The sequence below is a fragment of the Capricornis sumatraensis genome, chromosome 16 (genome assembly GCF_032405125.1).
Source record: "Capricornis sumatraensis isolate serow.1 chromosome 16, serow.2, whole genome shotgun sequence".
NCBI classification, from domain to species: Eukaryota; Metazoa; Chordata; class Mammalia; order Artiodactyla; family Bovidae; genus Capricornis; species Capricornis sumatraensis.
The window spans coordinates 65,364,969-65,392,214 of NC_091084.1; the positions used below are offsets into that span (position 1 = coordinate 65,364,969).

The 27,246-nt window shown below is 49.8% G+C and overlaps 1 protein-coding gene across 1 annotated transcript in view; it reads right to left on the bottom strand.

The window, feature by feature from the left end:
* The window catches only part of ABTB2 (ankyrin repeat and BTB domain containing 2), a 184,126-nt gene that overhangs the window by 34,249 nt on the left and 122,631 nt on the right, over positions 1-27,246 (bottom strand). Inside the window, exons 2-3 of the mRNA XM_068988624.1 lie at positions 16,926-17,072; positions 9,216-9,429 (exon numbers count right to left, since the gene is read on the bottom strand). Of these exons, the coding sequence (XP_068844725.1) occupies positions 9,216-9,429; positions 16,926-17,072 (361 nt within the window). The remainder of the gene's footprint in view (positions 1-9,215; positions 9,430-16,925; positions 17,073-27,246) is intronic.

The window sequence follows — 27,246 nt, forward strand, 5'->3', positions numbered from 1 at the left end:
GGGCAGGAGGGATTGGGGTGCTGGGCTGGGGCCCAAAGCCCCAAGGGAACACTCCGGACCCCTTAAAAGCCTTCTGTCCCCAAATTGGAAATATGAAAACAGCTAAGGAGGCGGCCGTCAGAGGTGCTGGGCTTGTGGGAGGAGGGAGTTATGGGAGCTGGCTGGCAGGCAAGTAGGAGCAGGCCAGAGCCCGCCCATGTGACTATAGACATCGCCTGAGCTCTATCTTGCCCCATCCCCAGGGGTCTGGAAAGTCCATGCTCAGCCTCGGAAGCTGCCTTCTTTGAGAAAGCAAACTCCATTCCCTGGAGTTGGGACTTCCCAGCACCGAGGCTCTCTCGGGGAGCCTGGCGATGCTGTCGACAAAGGGGATTGTGCCTACATGTTATAAAAACATCCCCGGGCCTGGCAGTTCCCGGTCCTCTCCTTCCCGGTGGGACCGGTGGGCGCAACAATGGGACAGGAAGTCATACGCAACAGGCAGCCCCCGGGGCACCTGTCAACGGCTGGGCTGGGATCCTGTCTCCAGCCTCTGTTATCTGGCACTGCTACTTCCTCTGTCTGCCCCCTATCCCTGGCTCACTCCTTCTCGAAAGCTGGATGGATGCCCACCTGTGCTGGCCACCCAGAGCCAGCAAACTCAAGCCTGTTGGGGGAAGAGGCCCCGAGAAGTTGAGAGCGGGCAGCCCAAGTCACAGGAGGTGCTGATGGAGGGACCAGCTTCCAGGGTCTTGTTCTCTCTTCCCTGGAAGGCGGGAGGGAGGTATTGCCTGTGATACCGTGAATTCACTGTAGCCTTATCATTGGCTTTCCCTGTCTAAGCTCTGAGCTGTCTCTTTCCAGCTGTGACTTTGGGTGTCCGTCTTGCCCTCTGCTGCGGGAGAAGGCCTCAGTCTGCGCCTTCCTTCAAGAGCTTCCCTCGAGAGCTTGTGAGGAACTGCTAGACAGCTGCGGTTATAAAGTGCTTTATAAGCCATAAAACTGTCCAGGACTTCCCTGGTGGTCCAGCGGTTAAGAATTTGCCTGCCGATGCAGGGGACACAGGTTTGATCCCTGGTCCTGGAAGATCCCACATGCCATAGGGCAGCTAAGCCTGTGAGCTGCAACTACGGAAGCCCATCACAGCCTAGAGCCTGTACTCTGCAGCAAGAGGAGCCACCACAAACAGCAGCCCATGCCCTGCAACTAGAGAGTAGCCCCGGCTTGCCGCAACTAGAGAAAGCTTGAACCCAGCAACGAGACCCAGTGCAGCCAAAAATAACAGTAAATATTAAAAAAAAAAAGTTTTGTCCAGATGTTTGTGAAGTGAAAGTTGCTCAGTCGTGTCTGACTATTTGTGACCCCATGGACTATACAGTCCATGGAATTCTCCAGGCCAGAATACTGGAGTGGCTAGCCTTTCCCTTCTCCAAAGGGTCTTCCCAACCCAGGGATTGAACCCAGGTCTCCCGCATTGCAGGCAGATTCTTTACCAGCTGAGCCACCAGGGAAGCCCCCAGATGCTTGTAGCCCATGTAAATATCTATCAGTTCACACCACTTCCACACGTAACACTTGTCGGTGGCAGCCTGTCCTGCATAGGCACTGGGACCAAACCAGCAAGCGAGGGGCCTGGGACACAAGTACACCACTGACTTTGGAGCATTTGACTTGCTGCTCGGTTTGCAAACCAACGGGTGGATGAAGTCCAGTTTTTAGAGTTCTTTGAGATTCTTGGATGGTGGGTTGTGATATATCCAAAGTTGGTACATATTTCTGTTCAAAACAGTCCTCACTGAGCTAGTCCTTTGGTCCATCTGGTCTACCTCATCTTTGTCACTTGCCTGGTTCACTGGCTACTGTCAGGGGGAGTTAAGAGGGAATTAAAGGCAGAGACTGAAGGAGGTATATACAAGAGGAGAAGAAAACAAGCATTTTGAGTAGATGTGATTTTTAAAATCACCATTGTTTTGGGTTATTTAAGCATTAAACACGATTTAGTTATGAGTCCTTTCACAGGTTTATGAAAATAGTAATTATACAGCTAATAGCAGCTACCATGTATGAAGACTTTTTCTGTGCTAAGTCCTTTCAGTGGATTACCTCATTGGATCCATACAAAAACCTTGGCAAGCAGATCAAGCCATTTTTCATGAAAATCTGGGGAAACTGAGGCCTGATAAATTAATGTGCCCATAGTCACACAGCTCATCAACAGCAGAGCAGAGACCCCAGGGATGGTCTTTCTGACTCCATAACTCCAACCTTTAGGCTCTATAGCCTATCTCACTGAACAAAATACTTAACTGCTTACTCTGTGCCAGGGAATGTTCTATGTGCTAGAGTCACAGGGGTTACACTGACCTTTGGGCGTTTACCTTCTAGAGGGGTGAGAAGAGGGCAGAAAAGGAAGTAAGCAAATACATAGACAAGGTAGCTTCAGACAGAGGAGGGTGCTTGGAGGAAAGTAAAAAGGAGACAGAAGGATGGGGAATGACTAGGGGTGGCAGGGATGGCTCCCTGTGTGCACCGCAGACCACAGACAAGTGGCTTCAGAGGTCCCTGGACACACCAGCTTGAGGAGCGCATGGAGAAAAGTACTTAATCCACCCAATAGCTATTTTTATTTCTTTTACTTCCATTCTGGGTAAACAGATGGAAATTTAATGCACAAAAGTGGGGGGGAGTAGAAAGAAAAGAGCTTAACATTGCAAATCTTCTTGAAATGGTATTTAAGGGAACCACAAGTCAGGAGTACAAAGCCATCACTGCCATCATCTCTATTATTTGATAAGAAAACACTTTCGCAAGCTGAGCAAAAGATTAACGAGCCCATTTCTTCAGACTGAACACTCAGCCTGTCTGCGGGTGCCTCCTATTTATGTAAAGTGCTCATCCTAGGGGAAACAGCCCCCTCCTGCATCCAGACTGGAACAAAGAAGGGCCTCTCCTCACTGTGGGCTTCATGTGTTATGGGGATTGGGAGCCCTGCCCCAGGATTTTGAGGCTCCCCCAGGAAGCAGGTACTGCTGGGATCTTCACTCTACACAGGAGGAAACCGGGTCTCAGAAGGTAAGGAGACGTGTTCGGATCACATGGCTAGAGGAGGAGGGGCTGGCTTGATCCTCGCACACCCTTGAGAATGCAGGTCTCCACGAGAAAACCACTCGAGTCCCACCTAGAAGCATCTACCTAGGCAAACAACAACCAGTGATGACTTAAAAACACACACATACCCCTATTCTGTGTTTGAAAAAAATGGAGATCCGGACTTCCCTGCTTGTCCAGGTCCTGGTGGTTAAGAATCCACCTGCCAATATAGGGGCCACAGGTTCGATCCCTGGTCTGGAAAGATCCCACGTGCCACAGGGCAGCTAAGCCTGTGCACAAAATCTACTGAAGCTAGCACGCTCTAGAGCCTGAGGGCTGCAATGACCGAGTCTTCGTGCCCACCTACTGCCTGTGGCTGCAGCCAGAGAAGCCACTGAAATGAGAAGCCTGCACACTGCAACAGAGTAGCCCCATGTGCCGCAACTAGAGAAAGCCTGCACACAGCAGTGAAGGCCCAGTGTAGCAAAAAAAAAAAAAAAAAAAAAGAGAGAGATGCATGTTGGTCGCAAAATACACACTGTGAAGCAAGAAAATCCCTCCGTGACTTCTGCTGCCCACACTCCATCTGTCCCAGGGTCCTGTGGCTGGTCTTTAAGGCCCCGTTAGAAGCCCAGTCTGTTCTAACATGCTCACCCCCCTCCAAGGATGCCAGCCTTCTCCAAGATCCTCTGGAACAGGATGGTGAATATGATGATGAAGAAGGGAAAGAAAATGATGATGAAATGATGATGACTGACACAAACTGTGTGCCAAACATTAATATTTTGCACATACTAACTCAATCCCCACGACCTTTCCATGCAGTCTGCACTCCTGGTCCTGTGCTGAGAAGAAACTGAGGCATAGAGGCTAAAGGACCGAGGCCACCAGCTCGTAAGTAACACAGCTGGGATTGAATCCAGGCCAGTGGCAGGCCCTGAGAGCTGACCTAACGAAGTACCAGACAATCAAGCTTCCTGTAACACTCTCTGCTGGCTCATGCTCAGTTTTCCCCCCTTGTCTTGTTTTTGCCTCTCTTATTAGTCAGGAGACTCAATCACATAAGGCACTCCTTCATAATTTTCTTATATCCCTTCCCTGCTGATCAACAGAAGTATAGCGAGAAACATGAGTTAACAAGCGAACTGCTTAAGATGGTATCATTTCTGTCACTTAATATGTGCTCTATAATGCTAGCTATAATCAGTAGGGGTGTTTGTAAGTAGGAGTAATATTAGGAGTTGCATTATTAATTATTATATTGGTAATGGCAGTAGTTATCTTAGTAGTATCAATAATAGTTAGTAGTAACTGTATGAGTTGTAGTCATATTACTAACCCAGATGCTGCTTGAGAACCACTTTTAAAGAAACCTCATCCTAAAGAAACATTCATCATCAATGAAGAGAGACTATTCTCAATGTCAACCATGTCATCTAAGAATGCTGATAACCATAATGGGAGGGGGGGCAGGGCAAAACTCATTTAATCCTAGTAGCATCTTATTATCTTCACCATTTTACCATTAAGGAAACTGGAGGCCTAGAAAGATGGGGTGACATGTCACACTGCTAGAAGATAGTAGAGATGATACCTCCAGAATGACCCTAGAGGCTGGTGGAGCCCCCAACCTTGGGCAGTACCTGTGGTAATGGTATGGACTTTAGGTAGAGTGGGCCAGAACCCTGTGGGCTCACATCTTTGCTAACTCCAGCTTTTCCGAGTTCTGTCCACATACTTTCAGGAACCCTCTTGGCCAGCAAGACACGGATCAGGGGACCCAAGGGCTGGGCTGGACACACAGTACCTTCTTCTGGGATCCCACCTGGAAAAAGACTTTGAGCAAAAATAGCTCCATGGGAACTGGGGACTACGTTTGGTATCAAACCAGCATTCTGGGCCCCATGTCACTTCTGACCCTGCCGGGGGCACAGGACCATGTACCAGACAGCTCTGGACTGGCTCCTGGTAGGAGGGCCTCTCCTCACAGCGGCATGGGAAGGGCTTCCTAGCACCTGCATTCTCAGAGCAGTCCAGGTGCTGAGAGCGGATGTGGGGGGAGAGGGCAAGTGGAAACCAGTCGATCCTGAAACCATGGAGCCAGACAGCGGGGCAGGGCTTTCTAGGCCATAGGCTTAGCCCTCCCCTTGCCTTGGCCCCTGAGGTCCCAGCCCCCTCGGGCATCACTCTGGACTGTATTTCCTTGTTCTTACCCAGTTTCTCTCTCTCGCCCCCAGGTCCCCCCTCTATCTCCTGCCATGTGGTCATGGCATTCGCTTGTTCCTTCTGCCTGATACTAATCATCATAGTAGCTAATACCGAGCATTCACGGTGTCCAGGTCCTGCTCTAAAAAAGTCCTGCCTGCATTAGCTTCCTAGCACTCGTAACTTAAGGGTGGCTGTGAAAAGTACAAGTAACATGTACCCTCAGGCTTTGCAGAGACTAAGGGACAGGTTGAAGGTTCTAAAATCAGTCAGTGAGAAGTGAGATCTCTTTGAATTGCAGTTTTCCCCTCCGACTGTGCTCCGTTGGCTAAGAAACAGAACACCAGATGTTTCTAAGCTGCATCCCAAATCAGACGCTCCTCCTGGCTCAGTATCCTGAACACCAGCAGGGCCTGAGCCTTTGGAGCATGCTTCTCTCCACAGAAGGGCACCATGCAGGGCTGGCGTGGGGAGATAGAAGGCAGGGGCCAGGGTGTGAAGCTCAAGCAAATGGACTGGGGTGTAGACAAGCGTCCCACCTTCATTCCCAGTATTCCGCAGGTGTCTGGCTTCTCCGGGCTGCTGACAGCACTTCTTGGGGAGTCTGAGCACCCCCAATGCCCAAGGTTCTGAGGCAGAAAGCCAGATTTCTGCCCCCCTCCACCTCCACCCCCTCTGCTTCTCTAGCTGTATCTGTCTTCCTCCATGTGCTCTGCTATATGATGTCCTCGTCCAGCAACTCACTGGCGAGACAGCAGACCTCCCTCCGCTCCTGCATGTCTCCACGACCTCCCTCCCCACTTCCCCAAACTCCTCATTCCCAGGAGGACCATGCCCTCTGTTCTGGCTCCCCGTCCCTCTGCCTCCAGGCACAGTGAGCGAGGACCATGCTGAGCCAGATGGTTGTCCGTTCTCCTCCAGACCACAGAGTAGGGGGGAAGGAGGCTCCCCCCATCTCCCTGGGTAACCCTGGATTTCTGACAGCAAGTGCTTTCACTTTCTGAGCTTGGTCACGGGTGATGATGTGCCCTGCAGGATGGCAGCTGGGACTAATCCTGTGTTTGAGACCCTGCCGTATGCCTCGCTGGTGCCTGTGATGCAAAGCTGCCAGCAAGAAAGGGATCCTGGGAGGGTGCAGGGAGGTTTCAGCTGCAGGGGCCCTCCCCAGGAGGCGAGGAAGGTGTCCTGGGAGAGGAGAGGCTGGTGGGGCCAGAACAGCCCTGGAGGAGGTGGGTCCCCAGGGCTGGGACCCACCCAGGTTTTCTTAGAGCTTTAAGACTGGTTCTCAGCCGCGGCTGGGAATGCTGTAGCCTGGCTGGTGAGGTCAGAGAGACCTGATTTGAATCCTTGCCCGGGTACTCAGCAGCTCGGTGCCCCCCAGCCCTGTGCCCTCATTTGTAATGTTAGCACGTACCTTGCTGATTCATTGTGGGGCACGGAAGAAGCAGCAATAGGTAGAGCTGCCCTTTTAAAGGGAAGAGGTGGCTCCTTTCACGTGTGTTATCTCACAGCCCCATTTTACAGATAGGGAGCCTGAGCCGTGGAGGGGCCTGTGTGGGAGGCTGGATCTGAGCTCAGGTCTCTGTCTGAAGCCTGTGCTCCCTTCCCCACTGCTGCCCGGCTCACCGCAGTGGCAGATGGAAGCACATAAAAGTGCCTCCTTGTGCCCCTGCAAAGCCGTCCCCTTGCAGTCCCTACTTCCCTCCTCCCTCCAAACCCAGAGCGGGAAGCCATGGGGAAGATGGTCTTCATGGAGAGATACTGGAGCCCCATTGACTAGTGTAGAGGCGGCCTGTGGCATAGCAGGGACCCAGGATGAGCTTCGTGGAGGGATGAATGTATGACCCACCCGCCCCTTGTCAGCATTATTGTGGTCACACACAGCACCCAGTGGGAAGGGAGAAGGGCAGTTTCTTCAAAGCGGAAACCTACGAGCACAGACTGGAGTGGCATCATCAATGGTGTCATGGGCCAAACCCAAGTGACCGAGCTGAGCTCCTTAGCCCACGCGTGCGAGGTCATGGAAGAGGTCCCTTAATCCCAACAGACCCAGACATCCCCAAACCATCGAATCCCCAAGCAGACCCAGAGGTTCTGCCTTATTCTGGTTGGGAGACCTGACCCCATGTTCCAGACCCAGGACAGAGGGAGGAACCTCAAGGGAATAAAGTGCGGGACGGGAGAGGACAGAGACACTGCCAGACTCACAGAAGCAAAGGGTGTCTCCCTGGAGCCCTAGCAAGCTCCAGCCTCTTTGTGCACAGGAGCGAAGAGGGGCCCCAGAGCTCTGCTAAGGGTGTCAGAGCGGCAATGCCTCACAGGGACATGTGGCCTGGCCTGAGGCGGGAAGGCCAGCCTGGCTCTCCAAGGGTGGCACAGCCTCCCTTGGGTGGCAGGGCTCCCAGAGGGAGCCCAAGTCCAGCAGGACCTGCTCAGCAGCTAGGAGCTGGGCCATCAGAGAGCTGTTGGGCCGTCCACCCGCCTGGGTATTCTTAAGGTGTCCTCCTTACCGTCCCCAAATCTGACATTTGGGGATTCTTTTTTCCTCATGGTGGTTCCAATTTTCCATGTGTCTAACACTCATTTGAAATGATTCATGGAAAAATGCCTTTGCGTCCAATTTCTTTGTGCCACAGACAGTGCGGTTTGTAAATAATGGGCTATTTAAACACACACTCGTGTGTATGTTACCACTCCAGCGCAGCTGCAACAATCACATACAGACAACCAGCTTGGGTCACACAGGAACCCTGATGCCATGTTTTGGAGCATCAGGCCCTGGGAATCCTCCCAGGAGGAAAGCCAGAGGGTGGCCACAAAGACATCCCAGGGGTTCTGGGCACAGTGCCTGCAGAAGAGCACCTCCTTGGCCAGCGCCGCAGCCAACGTCCATGGTCACAGCCCTAGGGCCAAGCCACCCAGCCTGGGGCAGCGGGTCCCAGGGAGGTACTTCTGCCTCCTCTCCCAGTCACCTTTGTTTGGGTGACCCAGCCTCAGGCACCCTCGGGGACCTCACCGACCAATAAGCAAGCCCCCTTTCCCCCCATCCCCACCCTCTCCAGATGTTTTCTTGGCCCTTTCGCCCTCCCAGCCAAGCTCTGGCAACCACAACAATCTCTCCGCAAAGCAGAAACAGCTGGGGTGGAGGGCCTGTGCTCTGACCCCACCTCCCTGCTGGTGCTTCCTTCAGGGAAGCCGGGGCCTCCACCTGCCACCTTCTCGCTCTGTGTCGGGCCCTGCCTGCCTCGGCCCTGCATTCGCTAGATAGCTCCCAGAGGATTAAAATGATGGTGATCCAACTCCATCAGCTGGGAAAGGGCTGGGCCCCTATGGGAGAGCACTAGACTGAAGCCAGCAGGCCTGGGCCCTGGGGCTGTTCATCCACTAAGTTGCTGGAGATCAGATAATCGGCCAGAGCCATGACGTTCCCATCTGTAAAATGAGTGGACGGGGCAAAACATGCCTGAGATTTCTAACAAGAATAATGGTAACAGTGACATCACGGTCATCAACAGAGGTGACGGCTACCACTGATGGAGGGCCAGTTACCACCCAGACATTGTCCTAAGTGTTTTTTCTCAGAGCATGAGCTCACGCGCGTCTTACCACCCACTTTTCTAGGTAGATGTGAATACCTCATTTTATAAAAGAACCAAATGAATTTCTGAGAGCCCAGGTGAATGAGTGCTAGAGCTGAGAGGGGCCAAAGCTCAACTTCGGAGCCTCAGCAACCCACAGTGCATCAGCCCAGGGTCAACAAACCCCACTGCACTCCAGGGCCAGACCTTCCTCCATCCGAATGCACAGTCGTCGCCGTGTCAGGCCACCTCCCCACAGGCAAACAGGCCAGGGCCGGGGTTCTTCAGCCACCTTGTCAGTCGCTTCACACGCACATGGGGTCGCGTGGCCCACCAGGTACGCAGCCCAAGGCAGAGCCCTACCGTTCATTGTTCAGGGCCATCCTCGGGGGGTCCAGGTTGGGGTTCTCCATGGACTCCATCTGTGGACACCGCAGGAAGTAGTACAGTGTGTGGAGGGCGTCGGGGGACCAGGTGATGGGCTGGGGCGGCTGGCGGGCCTGACGCGCGGGGCTGGAGCCTGGACACAGCGGGTGGCGCCCCTGCATGTGGTGCATGGCACGGGAGACCAGGTCACCTGGAGGGGAGGAGGGCAGGAGAGAGCGGGAGAAAAAGAAAATGTCTGAGTCGCCAGGGCACATTCTTCCAAGGATCCTTGCTGGTTAGAGGAACAGTGCCTAAGCCGGCATGCATAATTACTGTTTACCCAGAGGCAGCAGGCGGAGGTGGCAACTGTCACCCAGATGCACAACAGCAATCTAGATTCCCTTTCACTTCCAGTCCTGCCCTAACAGTTGAATGAAACACTTGGCAGGGCCTGGCCCCACCAGACCTTATGCTAATACAGTTTCTTTTTCAACATCCCCACTCTCTCCACCATCCCACGGGCCTTCTCCCAGCTCCGACCATGGGAATCTCTCTGGGCCTCTCCTCTCAGCCCCTAATTCCTGTGCCAGGCTGTGTGGTGGTTCTTTTCCATGCTGTCTGGGGGCAGTTCAAGTACTTCTTTTTAAAAAATTTTTTTTAAAAATTTTGGCTACGTGGGCCCTTTGCTGTGGTGTGCGGGCTTTCTCTAGATGCAATGGGGGGCTTCTCTCCAGTTGCGGCCCTCGGGTTTTTGTCACAGAGCATGGGCTCTAGAGCATATGGGCTTAGCAGTGAGGAGTGAGGGGTTAGCTGCCCCGTGGCATGTAGGATCTTGGTTTCCAGACCAAAGATGGAACCCACGTCCTCGGCATTGGAAGGCAGATTCTTAACCACTAGACCACCAGAGGAGTCCCCAAAGTGCACGTACTTCTGCAGAACAGGGCTTCCCTTTCCAATGTCCCCAAGGAAAACTCTCACCACTACCATCCACTATGCTTACTATGTGCCGGGTGTTCCATTTTCTAGAAAAAGTCTTTAATTTGATCTGTACACTGCTGGGGTCCAAGTATATCCCCATTTTACAGATGAAGAAACTGAGGCCCATCTGGTAAACATTTACTGATCCCATGCATTTCCCTGATCACAGGGATGCCACAGTGTCCAGAGGTTAAGTAAATGGTGGAGTCTAGATTTGAATCCACATCTGTAAGTCCATGAACTGAGCAGAGACCCAGGCCACAGCCTCCCCTCCTGAAGGTCGTGGGGTCCTCAGGTTCCTATATCCTGTGCTGTGTTTCTTCCCCAGTCAAGTCTTTTCAATACCCCACCAGCTTAGGACAGGAAATATCCCATCATTGTGTGAGGCCACAATGCTGAGAAAGGATGGGTGAAACAGCCCCCGGCACCCGCGGGCCCCTCACTCTAGGAAAAGTGGCGCCTTCCATTCTTCTCAGGCCTGAGAACTCAGGGGAGCGTCCCCTGTGGGTCAGCTTCCTACACCCCCATGCAGTTCCTCACAGATAGCCCCCTGGATAGAAAGCCTCTGAGCAAAGCTGAACCTATGGAGGGAGAAACCAGCAGGTTTTATTATGGCAGGTGAAGTGTCATTTGATGTCGGCAGGACCAAATCATTCACTTATTCCCTTAAACTTCCCTACAGAGCATCTGGGTCCGGTACTCTGTTCTATGTATCCCTGGGGCCCTGTACAGGTTCTACTGCAAAACAGGTGCTCAGCAAACATTTGAAGAATGAAAATGTAGCCTTACACATTCACTTCATTTTGAAACAATTCTGGTGGTACTTGACTTGAGCTCATCAGATGCCAAGTCCTCCCATGACCGCCAGAGTGAAAACATTTGGTTTCCAAGCAGGGACAGTGACCACCCTGGAACTAGAGACCTCCATGCAGGGAAAAAGCCCTCCATGCCCCCTCACCCCTGGGTCCTCACTCCTCTCTATACAGCGGACCCTGCTCAGCCCACAGCTGTAGCTTGGGTGCCTCCTGCCAGGTCCCAGGGCCAAGAGGGCTGAGAGCACAGAGCCCCTGATACCTAGTTCCATCCCCAAAACTGATTTAATTGGCATAGGGCAGGACCCAGGTGTCTATATTTTGTAAAATCTCCCTTGCTGAATCTAATGTCCAGTCAGATTTGCGAATCACCAGGTAAGTGGATTAAGAGCGTAGATTCCAGAGTCAGACCTGCCTGGGTTTCAAACTAACTGTGTGCCTTCTGTAAGTTACTTATCAAAGCCTCAGTTTCCTTATCTGTAAAATAATTGCTTCTAATCACAAGTTCTGAGAATTCAAATAAATAACCAGTGTGAAGCACTTAACATCATGCTTGGCACAAAGGGCTTGGTAAAGTTAAATGCTGCTAAGTTGCTTCAGCCATGTCCAACTCTGTGCGACCCCATAGACGGCACCCCACTAGGCTCCTCTGTCTCTGGGATTCTCCAGGCAAGAATACTGGAGTGGGTTGCCATTTCCTTCTCCAATAGGCGAAAGTGAAGTCGCTCAGTTGTGCCCGACTCTTAGCGACCCCATGGACTGCAGCCTACCAGGCTCCTCCGTCCATGGGATTTTCCAGGCAAGAGTGCTGGAGTGGGGTGCCACTGCCTTCTCCGGTAAAGTTAAATACATCACCATTATTATTACTGTCCTTTGCTGCTGTTATTTTCTAGACTGCAGGCCACCTTATGCTCTTCCTCTTGGGACCGCTGCCTGCAGTCAAGTGCTGCTCCACCTTCCCCAGGACAGGAGGAGTCCAGCCCTGCAATGTCAGATCCCAGCTCTGCCCTCAGGTCCTGGGTGGTAGAAACTGGTCCCAATAACCCCAGGCCAAGCCACCTCCCAGAAGCTAGTTGCAGAGTTACATGGCTGCAATAAGTTGAAACCTGTCTCCCGTGTCTCCAGGTCTGAATGTCATAACCGTTGGCACGACCACAGGACCATGAGGAGGAGAATTCAGAATCCCTGATAGCATCAAAGAAACTTTGGTGAAATATCATTACAAAGTTTGATAAGGTAGAAGTTGTTACCATTCATTACATTTAAAATTATTGCGTTGTTCTGGTGTAGACCCCGTGGCAGCAGGTTTCCAGCCAGAATGCAGGCAAGAAAGTCAAGGAAGGAACAGACGTGCCTCCTAAGGGTTCCCTAAAAGGGAAGCCAGGAAGAGAGAGGCTTTCTGAAAGTTCGGAAAACCATGAAGGCATGGGAACTAGAGATGGAGGCCCTGGATACTTCGATCCAAGCCAAGCTGCAGGCGACCAGTCTCTCTCAAAGACCAAAAAGACAGATGCCTGCAGACAACTCTGATCAGGGATCTAAAGACTTAAGCTGTGCTGCAGCGCCGTGTAACAGGCAAAGACAGCCGCATGCTCTGGGTGTTCTCCCTGAGAGACTGTCCTCCCTGCCACTTTCTATTTTCTAGGCTTCGTGACAGACATGAAAAGATACAACAAAATCTCTAGACAACAAAATCTCTAGTCTCTACAACCACCCCATCAGCGAGGCATTTTCATTTCACAGATGAGGACACAGGCTTACAGAAGTTAAAGGTGTCCAGGGGCACAAGCAGCAAGGGGACCAGCCAGGACTTGAACTGCAGTCCCTGTGTCCCAAATGCATGCTCTCGACTATTGCAACATTGCTTACTCGAAGGGCGGTCTGCAGACTGGAACAGGTCTGCGAAACTGGTGGTTACTGGTTCAGAAGTTCAATTCAGAAACTGAAAGTGAGCTTGAAGAAATTTCCAGAGCAGTCTGACAGAGTGATTTTTATGCCTATTTAATCTAATAATAAAATAAGATGACTTGCATCTGATCTGCACTTTATTTTGTGTCTCTAGACACTCCTTTTTATTTTATAAAAGTTTCAGTTTGCAATAGAGCTATGCTAAGTTGCTTTGGTTATCTCCAACTCTCTGCGACCCCATGGACTGTAGCCTGCCAGGCTCCTCTGTCCATGGGATTCTCTAGGAGGAATACTGGAGTGAGATGTGATCCCCTCCTCCAGGGGATCTTCCCAACCCAGGGATCAAACCTGCATCTCCTGCATTGGCAGGCAGGTTCTCTACCACTAGCTCCACCTGGGAAGCCCAACAGAGGTGAGGATATACCACTCCTGGCCCGTCACCACAGTGAGTTTGAGAAGCTGTGGCCCGACGGGGCTGTGCTCTTGGTTTGGCACAACTGGGCTCTCAGAGCTGCTTCTGAGATGTCCTTGTACTCAAGAATCAAATGACCCTAAGCTTGATGAGACCTCAGTCTAAAGCCCAGGAACACCCCGGAGCAGGGAGAAACACCCTTTCTGCTTGCTAGTCACGAGAGCCTTGATCAGAGGTGCTATGGGTTCCCTCTGGACTGTCTAACGTCCATCAGGAGCCATTAGATAAAAAGAGCAGGGGAGGGATGTCCCTGGTGGCCCAGTGCCCAACACTTTGCACTCCCAATGCAGGGGGCCCAGTTCAATCCCTGGTCAAGGAACTAGATTCCACATACCACAACTAACGGTTTGCAAACTGCATCTACAGATCCCACATGCTGCAACTAAGATCTGGGGCAGTTAAAAAAAAAAAAAAAAAGAGCAGGGGTAACCTGGGATTTAACACTGTCTCCAAAATGAGGCCCACACCACCTGGTTCCCTTTAAAAAAAGTGTTTCATTTCTTTCTTATTCCCTCCCATTTACATTCTCATAAGCAGAGAGGGACAGAGGAAAAGACAAGTGGCTGGAGCTCCCTGTGCAGCCGATACAAGGGTGAGACTTCCTGACCAACCTGGCAGGCTGGTCCTGGCGAGGTGCAGTGAGAGGATGCATGTTAAACCCGGGCTAAATTCTCAGGGACGAGGTACTCAGTGCCAAGTATCACTAGCCTCATTAAGTTCTTTAGTCTCGGAGGGAAAAACTACAATATCTGCCTCCACCTTCAGCTTCTTCCTCCTTCATGATGATTAGCAAAAACACTGGTTTCAGAGCGAGAGAGCTTGGGAGTCTTGGCACATGACACAGCCAGTTGGGTTGTTGGTGAAAGATGCTCTGGGCATCCTTCTTACCTTTGGCCTGAGGAATGGCTGAGCCAGGATGAGGACCAATCCTAGGTGGGCTTTAGGAGGCAAAAACTGGATGACGGACGATTCACTGGGCTTCCCAGGTGGCACCAGTGGTAAAGAACCTGCCTGCTAATGCAGGACACACAGGTTCGATCTCTGGTTGGGAAGATCCCCTGGGAGAGGGCATGGTAACGCACCCCAGTATTCTTGCCTGGAGAATCCCATGGACACAGAAGCCTGGCAGACTACAGTCCATAGGGTCGCCAAGAGTTGGACACAACTGGAGTGACTTAGCACGCAGCGAATTCATTTCTACAAACACACACAAATACATGGCTCAGATACTGTTCTCGACACTAGTGATACGTACTCCAGGGGTACAACAGAGAAAGTCTCCATTCTTGTGATGGTGACTTTCTAATCACATGGGAGAGATGACCAACTATTCACCTGCCAAGTGTCCATTAGTGCTTGGAATAAACCAAAGCCAAAAGATGGGACACAGAGGAACGAGGGTGGGACCTTGAGTCTCTGCAGGGTCTGTGGGGAAGGCCTGTCTAGTAAGTGTTATTTGGCAGAAATTTGGAGAACATGCCATGATTGGGCACCTGGGGGAAAAGGTCATGGGCAGAGGAATGACTAGTGCAAAGGCCCTGGGGTAGGAGGATTTTGGCTAGGAGGCCAGGGTGGTTGCAGGGCGGTCAGCAAGAGAAGAATAGTAGGTGATGAAGCCAGATGGATGACATGTCCGGTCCCGGATTTCATGAGTGTGTTGGAAAGCCATGGGGAGAATGGAGGGGATACTGAGCAGCAGAGTGACAAAATCCAATTTGGGTTTTAAATAGCCCTGGTTTGGGTTGAGCTGTTGGAAGTGAAGGTGGTGAAAGGAGAAAACCAAAAATCGGGATAGTTTTAGAAGGTAGAAACAACAGGACTTGGTCCCTGGGCTGAGTGACAAGGACAGAAAGATGACAAGCCTGTCCCCTGAGAGTAGTTTCTGAATGCCCCCCTTGTGTCTGACTCTGGTTTGTAACGGGCATGGAGACTACTACAATAAAAGGCTCTATGATAAAAGTCAAGATCAGATTCCAATCTTGACCTCAGCTGCCTTGAGATGCTGTTGGCTGGGCTGCTAGCCACGTCTACGAAGCCCATGCGTGCATGTGTGCTAAGTCCCTTGAGTCGACTCTTTGCAATCCTATGGGCTGTAGCCCACCATAGCCCTAGGTAATTCAGAGCTCTGCTAAAGCCAGACACAGCAGGACTCAAGCCCTCACTTGGATTCTTCCAATCAGCAGTCTGACTTGGGGGCAATGACTTTTCCTCTCTAAGCCTCAGTTCCCTCACCAGGACATACCTTGCTGAGCTGTTCTGCAGAGTAAATGAGATCACGTGACCAAGATGCTTCATACAGCGCCTTGCATACAATAAGTGCTCACAATGTTCCAAATGCGAAACAAAACCCAAGTGCTCTCCAGTGGACTGAAGCCTCCATGTGTTCCCCATTGTCCTTGGGCCAGGAGAGTTCAACACACAGACTCTGCGTAGCTCCAAAGACAGCCCACACACTCACACCAACTTCCTACAGGGGCCCCGAGGGGCAGCGGACCCAGGTGGCCATGCTGGAATGCCCCTAGGAGACAAAGAGCCTGAAGTCCCGCTTTCTGAACCAGCCCTTTTACCAATCTGCTCTATGACCTTGAACCAGGCACCTTCACTTCCTGTCCTGGGGAGGGAAGGAAGGCTGGGGGCAGGGAGGGAGGAAGCTGTGTCCTAAAGAAGCAGAAAGGCTCGCCATTCACTATTCAGGGGCCAGAAACCTCAGAGAAATCACAAGCGGAAAAGGCGGGAGCAGAGTGAAACTCCATCTGTTTCCAGGCTGTGTGCTTCGACCCCCGGCGTGTGTGCCCACCCTCTGCTGGGTGGGCTTATGACACAGGAAGGGAGAACTGAGGAGGCTGAGAGTGCGGTTTGATTGCTCAAATAATCGGGATAATGAGAGGGAGAGACTGGGGGCACGGGGATCTCTGGCCTCCTAACAGGCTTTTTTGAAGCAGCTGTCAAGCGGTAATGACCTAGACCCAGGGGTTTCCTGGTGTGTTTCAGAGAGCCCCAAGGTCCTGGGAGATGCTCAGGGCGCTGCAGGGCTGAGTCCGCAGACCACACCCGCCTTCTGCCAGCCAGAGAAGTTCTGCTTTTTTCTTTCTTTTTTATGTTGAGGCTTCAAGACATGCGTTCCTTCTAACACTGGCTATAAATTCAGAGTCTTTGGGGGCCAGGCAGGTAAAATAAATGCATGAGACAGGTCAGCTATGAGATACTGAGGTATGTGACGATGAAGGGAACGCCTGCTGTCCCCTTAGCTGCCACTCAGTTCCCCCGATCACTGGCATTCAGGGCTGGGGCACAGTGGTGTCAGATGGTCTGATTTCTCTAGAGAAACCAGAAATCTGGGTTTGGATGTGATTAAAGGCACCTGCTGGTCAAACCACCCATGTCTGTGGGCCACTGGTTTGCAAAATCTGGCCTTAAGGGATGGACAGTTTTCGGAGAAGGCAGGACACGGGCAGAGGAGGAGGAATCCAGGACCCAGAAGGCAGGCTCTTCCCCACCTCTCCCTCAGAGCCAGCGGGCTGTTGGGGCTCCACTCACTCAGCTCGGAGATGCTCCCCACACAGGTGGCCAGGAGGGACTGCTCCAGGGTCCGGAGCTCCAGCTGCGCGTAGGCGTCGGCTCGCTCGTCGTGGCCCAGGGACCCGCCGTTGTAGGGGCTGAAGTACGCGGGAAGGGAGAGGACACCTGTGGGGAGACAAGGTGCCGTGTCAGAGAGTATAATCAATAAACAATCGATGATACGAATAAAATAGAGTTTTATTTGAGCCAAATGGAGGACTAGCCTAGAAGTGTGCTGCCCAGATTACTCTGAGAAACTGCTTCAGAGAAGCAGAGTCTTACAGTTTTGTATCTTGTCAGAATAAAGAATATTAAACAAGTCAGGATTACATCTCTTCAAGGTTTGAAAAGAAAAAAAAAAAAAAAGAACAGACCAGCATGTACACAGAGAGTCATTAAGGCCTTCGCACCCGGGAAGGGGGTCTTTATCATCAAAGGAGAGCCGGTAGCACACCATCCCAGGAAGAGGGGCATTTCATCTTTATTTTCACATTTTTTTAAAAGATTTTTTTGGCTGTGGACCAGTTTTAAAGTCTTCACTGAATCTGTTACAACACTGCTTCCGTTTTATGTTTCAGGTTTTCAGCATGTGGGATCTTAGTTCCACAACCAGGGATCGAACCCCCACCCCTGCACTGGAAGGTAAAGTCTTAACCACTGGACTGCCAGGGAAGTCCTTAAACTTTATTTTTAGACATTATTTGCTTCCGGTCAATGTGCCCTTAGCTCTTCAGCAATTAAAGCAGATGTACAGTGTATGTTTGATAGGCCACAGGTTATTTTGGTTAGCATAACATTCAAGTTAGGGACTTTCCTGCTGGCCCAGTGGCTAAGACTCCAAGCTTCCAATGCAGGGGCCCTGGGTTCGACCCCTGGTCGGGGAACTGGATCCTGCATGCTGCAACTAAGAGTTCATACGCCACAACTAAAGATCCCACATGCCCAAACTAAAACCCGGAGCTGCCAAATAAACAAATAAACAGCAACAACAACAAAAAATCAGATTAACTCATGTATAAGCCAGAATGATTTCCCTATATCTCAATAGGCGAAAATGTCTTTTATCAACAAGTCACCTGAGGAAAGAAGCAAAGCGGGAGTCCATAGCCCTCTTTCCCATCTGCTGGAGTGGGCCAATTGCAAGGCTCCGCTTAGGACAGCTGACTTTTAACTGTGGCCGGTGCTGTGGGAGCCAGAATGCGGGGTGGCCCACCTGCGTATGAGGTTTAAAGTGGTGGAGATCACCCTTTCCTGAAGCTGCACAAGGAACTGGCCTCCAGACACCCATGGGCCACACAAGCATTCACTCATTCCTTCCCCTCTTCACTCGCTGAATATGCAGAGTGCTTCCCAGGCACTGTGCTGTCTTCAGGATTCCAGGGTGACAGAGAGACCTGGCTTTGTCCTCACGTTGCTCAGGGAATGGGGCATCAGATATAAAGGTCCATCCCGCCCACTCAAAGGCCAGCACCACCCCTGGAGTCCTCTCACTTCCTCATGCTGCCCACACACCACCCCCTTCTCCTTCTTCAAGCCAAGAACAGGACTAAGAGAAACCAGAAAAAAGGATGCTGGCTTTCCCCACTCCAGCCACCGGCCAAGGCCAATTAGTGTTTTTCATTAGCACTTCAACAACAGAGGAGCAGAGCTGTCAGAATCAATCCCAGAGGGTGACAGCGCGTAAATTTCTTCAACTCATTGTGTGGCTTCTTAGAAAACACCAGAGAAGCAAAATCAGACTGGCTTAAAATTGAGCTGTTGGTTGTTAAGAGCATGTGGGCACAGAGATTCCCAGTTTTTGATAACCGCTATTTCTTTGATCAAGACATCTTTGTCCAACCCCCTTGAACTTTTTTTTGAAAAAGCAAAATACCCACAGGAATTTAATCAGTCACTTTTGGGAAAAATCTCTTAAAATTCCTTGAGATGATGGGAGAGCCCCTGGGATGTGGCCAAATCCAGGCTAGGATTCCCTATCCTGCCCACAGAAATTGTCACAAGGATGATAATAGCCATGGGTCCTGCAGCAAAGAGCTCAAGGCAGGGCCTTGGAGCTGGAGCCTCTGGGCTCATGATTCTGGCTCTGTCACTGAACCAGCTGTGTCTTGGGCAAGTTACTTCACTTCGCTGTGCCTCAGATTCCTCACGTGTTAACTACAGATAACAAAGGCTATTGAGCTTACGGCAGTGTGGCAGTGAGGAATGACTTGAGCTGTTGAATGTCAATGCCTGGACTGCTGTGTGGTTCAAAGTTAAAGGCTCTTCAGTTGCTATTACAGGTATTTTTCCTATGTGCTGGGAATGCAGACTTCAAGTATTATTCTTTCACCAAGGTCGGCACCTCTGTCTCCATTTTAGATACTGTGCAGAGAGTTTTAATAACTTGCTCTACTAAGTGGCAGAGCTAGGATTCGAATCCAGGTCTGACTGGCTCTAGAACACACGCGTTTCATCCCTCTGTGAGCCCAGATTCCCACCACCAAGCTCGCCTATGGCTGTCCTGATTCAGCGCTGTTATCTCTGCTCGGTTCCCTCCAGGAGTCCCTGTGCTGGGCCTCACGTGCGTGCAGAGCAGTCTTTCTCCTGCCCGGATCCTGGCAGCGGACTTTGCCCAGTCTCAAGGTTCAGCTGCTCTGCAGCCCTGCCCCACTAGCCTGCCCTTCCCCCAACCCCGCCTCCAGGCCTCCTCTGTGCTCCCTCTCTGCCTTGCTGTGTGCCTGAGACCTGCACCCTGAGTCTCCCTTCAACCCTTCCAGGATGGCAGTGGTGACTGACCTGGCAAAGCAGGGCATCAAAGCACTTCCTCAAAGCTCTGTTTCCAGTGGGAGGAGGAGGGTATGACTAGGTCCCCAAAGCGGAACCTCCCCCTGACAGCTGAGGACCCAAACACATTAGGAAGGGGTGGCTCTGGGCATTAAGACAAGTAAAACAAAAGACAACCCCCACCCACCCCCCCACCCCCAACTAAAAAAGCTCAACCCCATGGACAGCCCAAACATTTGGGAGGGTCTCTATGCAACGAGAGGTCCTAATGCAGGCCTCACTCTCCCCCTTCTCTTCATTATTAATCCAAAGAAACAATGCTGGGGACATGTGGATCAAATTTACAGTGCTTAGGGCAAGGGAATAGGAAGGTCAGCTGATTTGTCAAAGGATTCCCAGAGAGAAACATTATGTCAGTGGTTCTAGTAACAAGAGCTGGCAGCTCCATTAATAACCGTTCCCACTTTCCCAGTCATCACCCACCCAGAGGGGCTTTCACTTAATACCGTGGCAAAGGTAATTATGAGCCTCTTATTAAGAATAGTAACTGATAGCGTCACAGCTTTTGCATAGTACCTTTTGCTTTTAAGAGACTTCTAACACTGAGTACTTAATTTATTCTCCTGGCAAGGGAGGTAGGGCAGTCATTATCAGTAATAGACACTGCTGACTTTTATAGTGGGCTCGCTATGTGCCAGGATTGTGGTAACTTTGTATGCAAGGTCATATTCAATTCCCAAGGCTTCATGAGGTAATGTTTGCACCCATCTTATAGATGAGAAAACCAAGGCCCCCGCCCCCAAAGTTAAGCGATCTTCCCAAGGTTATTGAGGGTCAGGAATTGAACTGGGGCTAGATGTCAATCTCTTGAGTCTCAAGATGTTGAAATAAAAATGACATCCTAACTTTCACCACCTTGTCCTTTAGTTAGAGAATGAGGATGTGTGTGAGAAAAGGGGTTCTGTTCTGTTTGGGCCTGGAGTCTGAGAGGAGGAAATAAAAAGATACAGAAATATGACTTTCTTTTTTTAATGTGTCTCCAGGTACCACCTGCCAAGGATTCCTGGAGGGCTTGCATGACGCTCTACGGACAGAAGGCTACCTCTCTTATTCCCCTCGATCTTTCCAAAATGCAGTTCCACAGCTTGCCTTCTGAATCTGCTGAGTCTGTCCTCTAAGAAAGGTCTTTTTTTTTTTTTTGGTCAATGTGAAATTCTTCTGTCTCCCACATAAGCCTGTTCTTCAGCCATTCTCACTGGAGATGGAAAACGTTTGCCTTAAGTTCTCGCAACACTATGCCTTCTTTGCCCATAGAAATTCCCAGCTTTATGACATGGGCCTGGGGCAAGGTTATTTTAGAAAAAGGGCTTTCCAAAAAAAAAAAAAGAAAGGCAAAGCATTCCCCTTCCCTTTACTAAGAAAAAACAGTTTATTTCAGTCATGATGGAAAAGAAAGCAAGTCAGAGTGAAACCTTTATTCCTTTACTAGTTAATAAGGACACCCAAATCAATCCCTACTGAACACTGTAAAAGTTACAGAGAAAACCCACATGCACGGCTCAGATCATTACCGTGAAACGAACTACTGCATGAGAGGCAGGGAAGAAGTAGACAAGATCCAGGCATCCTCTGCCTCTCTCATCTCCAAAATCAGCATTTCTGTTGAAACAAGGTTCCACCCCATCTGCTTTGGCTCTATGTGAAGCCTCTAGGTTTCTCAGTCTGCACACACAACCACAATCTTCCGTCATTCCATTTTTCTGAAGCAGGTTGCCCAACCCTTGAATCTCAGAACTCATTATCTCATTCCCCAAAGCCGCCAGTCCCTTCTTTGAGCACAGCACCGCATCCACCCAGTTGCCCAAGGACAGACCTATGAGTCATTCTTATCAACTCTCTCCTGCCTCCCCCACACATCCAATCAACCACCAAGCCCTGGTGCTCTCACCACCTTCCTATCTCAAAACTCTGTCCCTGCTGGTTCAGGCTTCCCTCTGGATCCTGCAAGCAGCCCCTCCCGTCTCCCAGCTCCACCTCACCAGTCCCTGACATCCCTTACTCTGGCTGTGGGTGCTAAGTCGCTTCGGTCGTGTCCGACTCCTTGTGACCCCATGGACTGTAGACTGCCAGGCTCCCTTGTCCATGGGATTCTCCAGGCAAGAATACTGGAGTGGGTTGCCATACCCCCTCCAGGGGATCTTCCCGACCCAGGGATAGAACCCCCTGAGTCTCTTACATCTCCTGAGCTGGCAGGTGGGGTCTTTACCACTAGCGCCACCTGGAAAGCCCAAGTAACTAGCGTTACTCTGGATACACACTCTTTTCTCTGGCTTTAAACTCTCCAGTGACTCCCCACCTCCTGAATAGGTTCAAACACCTTTCCACAGATGAGAAGAGATAATATTCTTCTCTCTATGATACTTAGGCATGAAAATAATTCTGCCAGTAACGGGGGAAATTCCCAGCACTTCTCAAGAAACGTGCAGAATTAAGAAACCTACGCACACCCAATCCTGGTTTCTCAAGCTGTTTTCTGGGCTTGGTCACTTGACTCTGCTTCAGGCTCAGGTTCCTTCCCAGGTGATTCACCACCAGTCCCCAGAGAGGGCGCCATAGAGTCAGATGGGAAATCCAGGGCCTAGAAGGCGAGTCCTGCCTTCTTTCTGGTAGTCAACCAGGAATTCAAGCTGGGTTTCAGCTTGCAGAGGTGCTGGTTCCTCCAAGCAAGCAAGCAACAAGGCAGAAGCCAGTGGACCCCACACTGGGTTGACAGACCAGACTTTCAGTGCTAAGCTTTTTCAGAAGCAGGACTCAGCCCAAACACTAAATCAGTGGGGACTTCATTCTCTTCTCTGTAAGGTAAGGTGGTCAGTTGGATGGCCTCTTAAGTCTGATTCAGCACTATACACTTCAAAACCTTTCCCCCCACTTTCATTCCACTATTTAACTTCTGAATTGTCAACAGTGGAAACAAATGGGCCCTGATAGTATTATTTCCTATGATTTCATTCCCCCCCCCACCCAGTTATAAAAACACCTCCTTGCCATTCATACATATACACACAAAATTGTAATGTAAAGATAAGCTTTTTTTGTGAAAACTAGATCAATTTACAGTTCAGTTTTTCTGACCAGTCATCAACAGGCCATCAAGATGAACCTATTCGCAGGGCAGCAATGGAGACGCAGACAGAGAGAACAGACTTCTGGACAAGGGTAGGTGAGAGGAAGGAGAGGGCGAGATGAATGGAGACAGTAGCAGGGAAGTATATACTAACACATATAAAATAAATAGCCAACAGAAATTTGCTGAATAACTCAGCGAACTCAAACTGGGGCTCTGTAACAACCTAGAGGGGTGGGAAAGGGTGGGAGGTGGGAGGGAGGTTCAAGAGGGACACCAATGGCTAATCCATGTTGATGTATGACAGATATCAAACCAATATTGTAATGCAATCAATTAAAAATAAATAATAAAATTAAAAGTGGGAAAATTTTTAAAAGGCTTAACTTAACTGTCCCCTCAACTCAACATTCCAGTCCCAGAGCTCTGTGCAGACTTGCAAATGTTGTTTTCAGGAAGCAGTGACTGCGGTGGAGCCAGAGACCTGTGCAAGCGCATGTGTCTAGCACCGTCCCCTGTCCCTGGCGCCTATACACCTCCCCCGACTCGCTAGCCGGCTCAGGGAAGCTCATCTGTGAAGACAGCAAAGGCCACCGTCTGTCTCCTGCTTCTTTATAATGAAACCCAGGATGCGGAGGATTGCTCTTTTACTGCCCTTGAGAGGAAACTTGGCAGGGCATCTTTTTGCCAGTTTCCTTGGGAGCTGGAAGCTTGGGTGAGGTTCAATCCATAAGCTTCTGAAAATAAAAATTATGTTGCCCCACTGAACAGTTTCCAAATAGCTCACATAATCCAACCATTTTTTTTAAGTGTTTCCATTCTCCGATCTGGAATTTTATATATAGTACGTTTAATGCCCAGTTTTTGTATATTAGTCACACTGAACAAAGTGCTGAAGAGTTAAAGCCGGAATATTTTCCCAAGAGACCCAAATGGAATATAAAGACAGTTGATTAAAAAAAAAAACAACCCACTTCACTGAATGGTGTCTCTCCTGATAGTCTAAGTTCAAACAGATTGAGGAGGAGTGTTGAAACAGGGGAACGATGAAGGAAATAAGGAAGAAAACCTAGAACTGGAATGAAATCTGCTTGACTTGATGAACTATCAGTCTTCCCCGTAAAAATGGTTCCTCAAGAGTAATCAAACACTCGTGTAATTCTCAGCCAGCACCCACCTAAAGATGAGAGCACCGTACTGTGAGACCCAAGAGTTCAAGTGAGGAGCAAAGGTGGGGAGACGGGAAGAGAGAAGAGTGGGGGTCCAGGTTGAGTTTGGGAAGCAGGTTTGAACCACGAGTTAGTAACGGAGATCTGACCCCCACTGGGCAGCGCTACCAGTCAGATGAAGCAGCATCTGAGCCCCTGGGAAGACCCTGGGAGTGGTCTCATCACTATCAGCCAGTACTGTTAACTAGCCCCTTTTTACCAATGAGGGACACTGGTTTGGATGGCACTGATCACTTGGCGAAGGTCACCAAGTTAGTGGAGGAAGTGGGATTCAGACTCAGCCGGCTCATCCTTCGAGTCCACACTGCCTCTCCCACGGGGCAGTCCACAAGCTCAGGGACAGAAGATTTCTTCACCACTTACCAGTCCAATTAGGACTGCCCTTTCCCCTTCTTCCTCAAGGTCAGGAAATTAAAAGCAAACATTGCCATGCTCTGGTTAACACTTCACTCTAAGTTATCAGAACGCCACCAGGGCAGAAGGTGGTCTTCTGGTTAAGAGAGGCCCAGAGGGCTGGGAGCTTGCCATTAAACCGTGAAATAATAACGGTTTATGACTGCCCAGGGAACCAGGGGCCAGGGAACCCAGAGCAAGATCAAAGACTGATGAAGTGCAACACGCTCATTGCCAGAACCAAATTCTCTTTAAAAAGATGATTAAAAAAAAAATGGTAAAAAGCAAACCTCACAGTGAATAGTGGGCTGGAATTCATCTCTCTTTGGAATCCTTGACAGTCTTGGGCCTGCTGGTGGGGCTCCAGCTTGGGGAGCTGGCCCTGGGCTGCCTCTTTTCCCTCCAGTTGGCAGCAGCACCTCTGAACTCAGGACTGGCTCACCCAGTTCCCAGGTGGCTGCAAGCAGGGTGAAGATTTAGATGGAGAGAGGGGCCACCAGAGGGAAAAAACAACAACGGACCAAAAAGCAGTGGGGGCGGGGCGTGAACTTGGAATCTCCACTAGGAATGCCACCTCACAGGCAGTTTGGTGATTTGTTTAATTAAAGTTCATATCAGTTCCATCCCAGACCCAGAGGATGAATACACCCCTAAAAGAACCAGTCAAGATCATGAACGGCTGCTTAATTGTTTTGAAGTAAAGATGTAACAAAATGCAGCCTGTTCATTGCCATTTTCCTCCTTTGCAAGAGTAAAGTAAAGCCAGAGTAACCAAGCAGATCAATTTCAGGAAATTAAACCTAAAGGTGAACTCTGGGAAACTCAGCAACAGTCACAACATGGGGCAGTATGGAGTGCAGAACTCACACGTGGACCACTGAACTTCTTCCTGTGGAATAAGATCCCTGGGGTGTTTAGAGTACTTTTTAAGAGATTCTGGGTGGCCTATCTCCAAAGTATTGATGTAACACAGCAAGAACTTGAGTGACCCAGGAAGCCTGAATCTTGCAACTGCCGCCTCTTAAAAAAAAGGAAAATCCACCACGTGACCATGGTCCTTTGTCAAACGCCGTCCTTGACCCATGGTGACTGAGCACGCCAGTTCCCGTGAGCCAAGGACAACATCCATCCACATTTGTATAAAGGCAACAGCACATTCAAAATGCAAACACACACAGTCATCACCCTGAAATATCAACCCTTCCCCCAGCTCATGCACACACCACCACCGTGAGAGTTATTCTATGTTAGGGCTATAAAAATGTTTTGAACTACTACACTCTCTAAACTTTATACAAATTTGATTTATTGGTGTTGTAAAAAGTGACTGTTATAAGAGAAATAGGGGACGAGATGGGGGAGATATACTTAGAAGGAGAAGAGGATGACAGGTCATTTCTTTTGAGTACAGGAATATCTATAATTTCAAATATGGCAGAAAGTTAATGGAAATTAAGTTTTTTTATGAGAAAACAAATGAATGTTTTGGAAAAAAAACAAAACTATGATCTAATTACTTATAAAGAGACCAGAACAAACGTCATTTAACGTAAAAGTTATTCCTGCATGGGAGAATTTGAGATGGTTTTTTTTCCTCCATTATACTTCATACTTTTTCTACTGATTAAAAAATGAACATACATATTTTATTTTATTTTTTTATACATATTTTAATAAAAATAAAACCATTATTACAACTGTTGTGAGCTCATGGAGGCACAAAAAGCAAATAGAAAAAAACCTAATTTTTTTACATAAATGTTAATTAAAAAAATAAGGAAAAGAAACTCAGAAATTGTTCTATAGTCCTAAGCAGGAGGTGAGATTTTTGTCTGCAAGTCTTATTCCAAGAATCAGCCTTGCCAAAGGCCAGCTCCTTCACCTGGCCAGATGGTGGTGACTGAGGAGGCATCTCCTGTGGCATCCTGTAGACACTCGGCCCAGCCAGGTACACACTGAACCTGTGTGATCATGACACGCCTACACAATGGCCTCAGCCGCCAGTAGAAGCTGCAATGTGCTGGGACTGAGAGGTCTCAGAGCTGGGGGAAATCTTAATGTCACAGGGCTGGAATCACCAAGCGTGAAAAGGGGGGCTTGCCACTGCCATTGCTGGGGTGGGGGCAAAGGTGGGCACACGGATGGGAGAGAAGGCAAAGCTCCTCCCGGGAGTGATCCCTGAGCTACATCCCCAGCGAGAGCAGTGCTGCCAGCAGGTAAAAGAGGCGGGCGGAAGACGTCTCCACGTGTCAGCCCAAAGGAAGAAGAGGGATAAATCAGCCTGAGCACAAGTCATTCCTTGGGGATTAAGAAAAAAGAGGTAAGTATCATGAAGTCCAGGGCAGATGGCCAAGATATTTATTAATAGAATATGAGCACATTAGTCAGAAATATACTGTGCTAGAGTCCTTCTAAAAATATAACCTGCTTTGGTTTAGATCTTTCAGGTGATTTAAGAACATGAATCAGAGGGAGGAAGGTTTAAAACTCAGCTATGAATCTTATTAACTGTGTAACTTTGGACTAGTTACTTAACTTCCCTGAGCCTCAATTTGTTCATCTGTATATAGGTCCATCTAGCCAAAGCTATGGTTTTGCCACTAATCGTGTATGGATGTGAGAGCTGGACTGTGAAGAAAGCTGAGCACCGAAGAATTGATGCTCTTGAACTGTGGTGTTGGAGAAGACTCTTGAGAGTCCCTTTGGATTGCAAGGAGATCCAACCAGTCAATCTTAAAGGAAATCAACCCTGAATATCCATTGGAAGGGCTGATGCTGAAGCTGAAGCTCC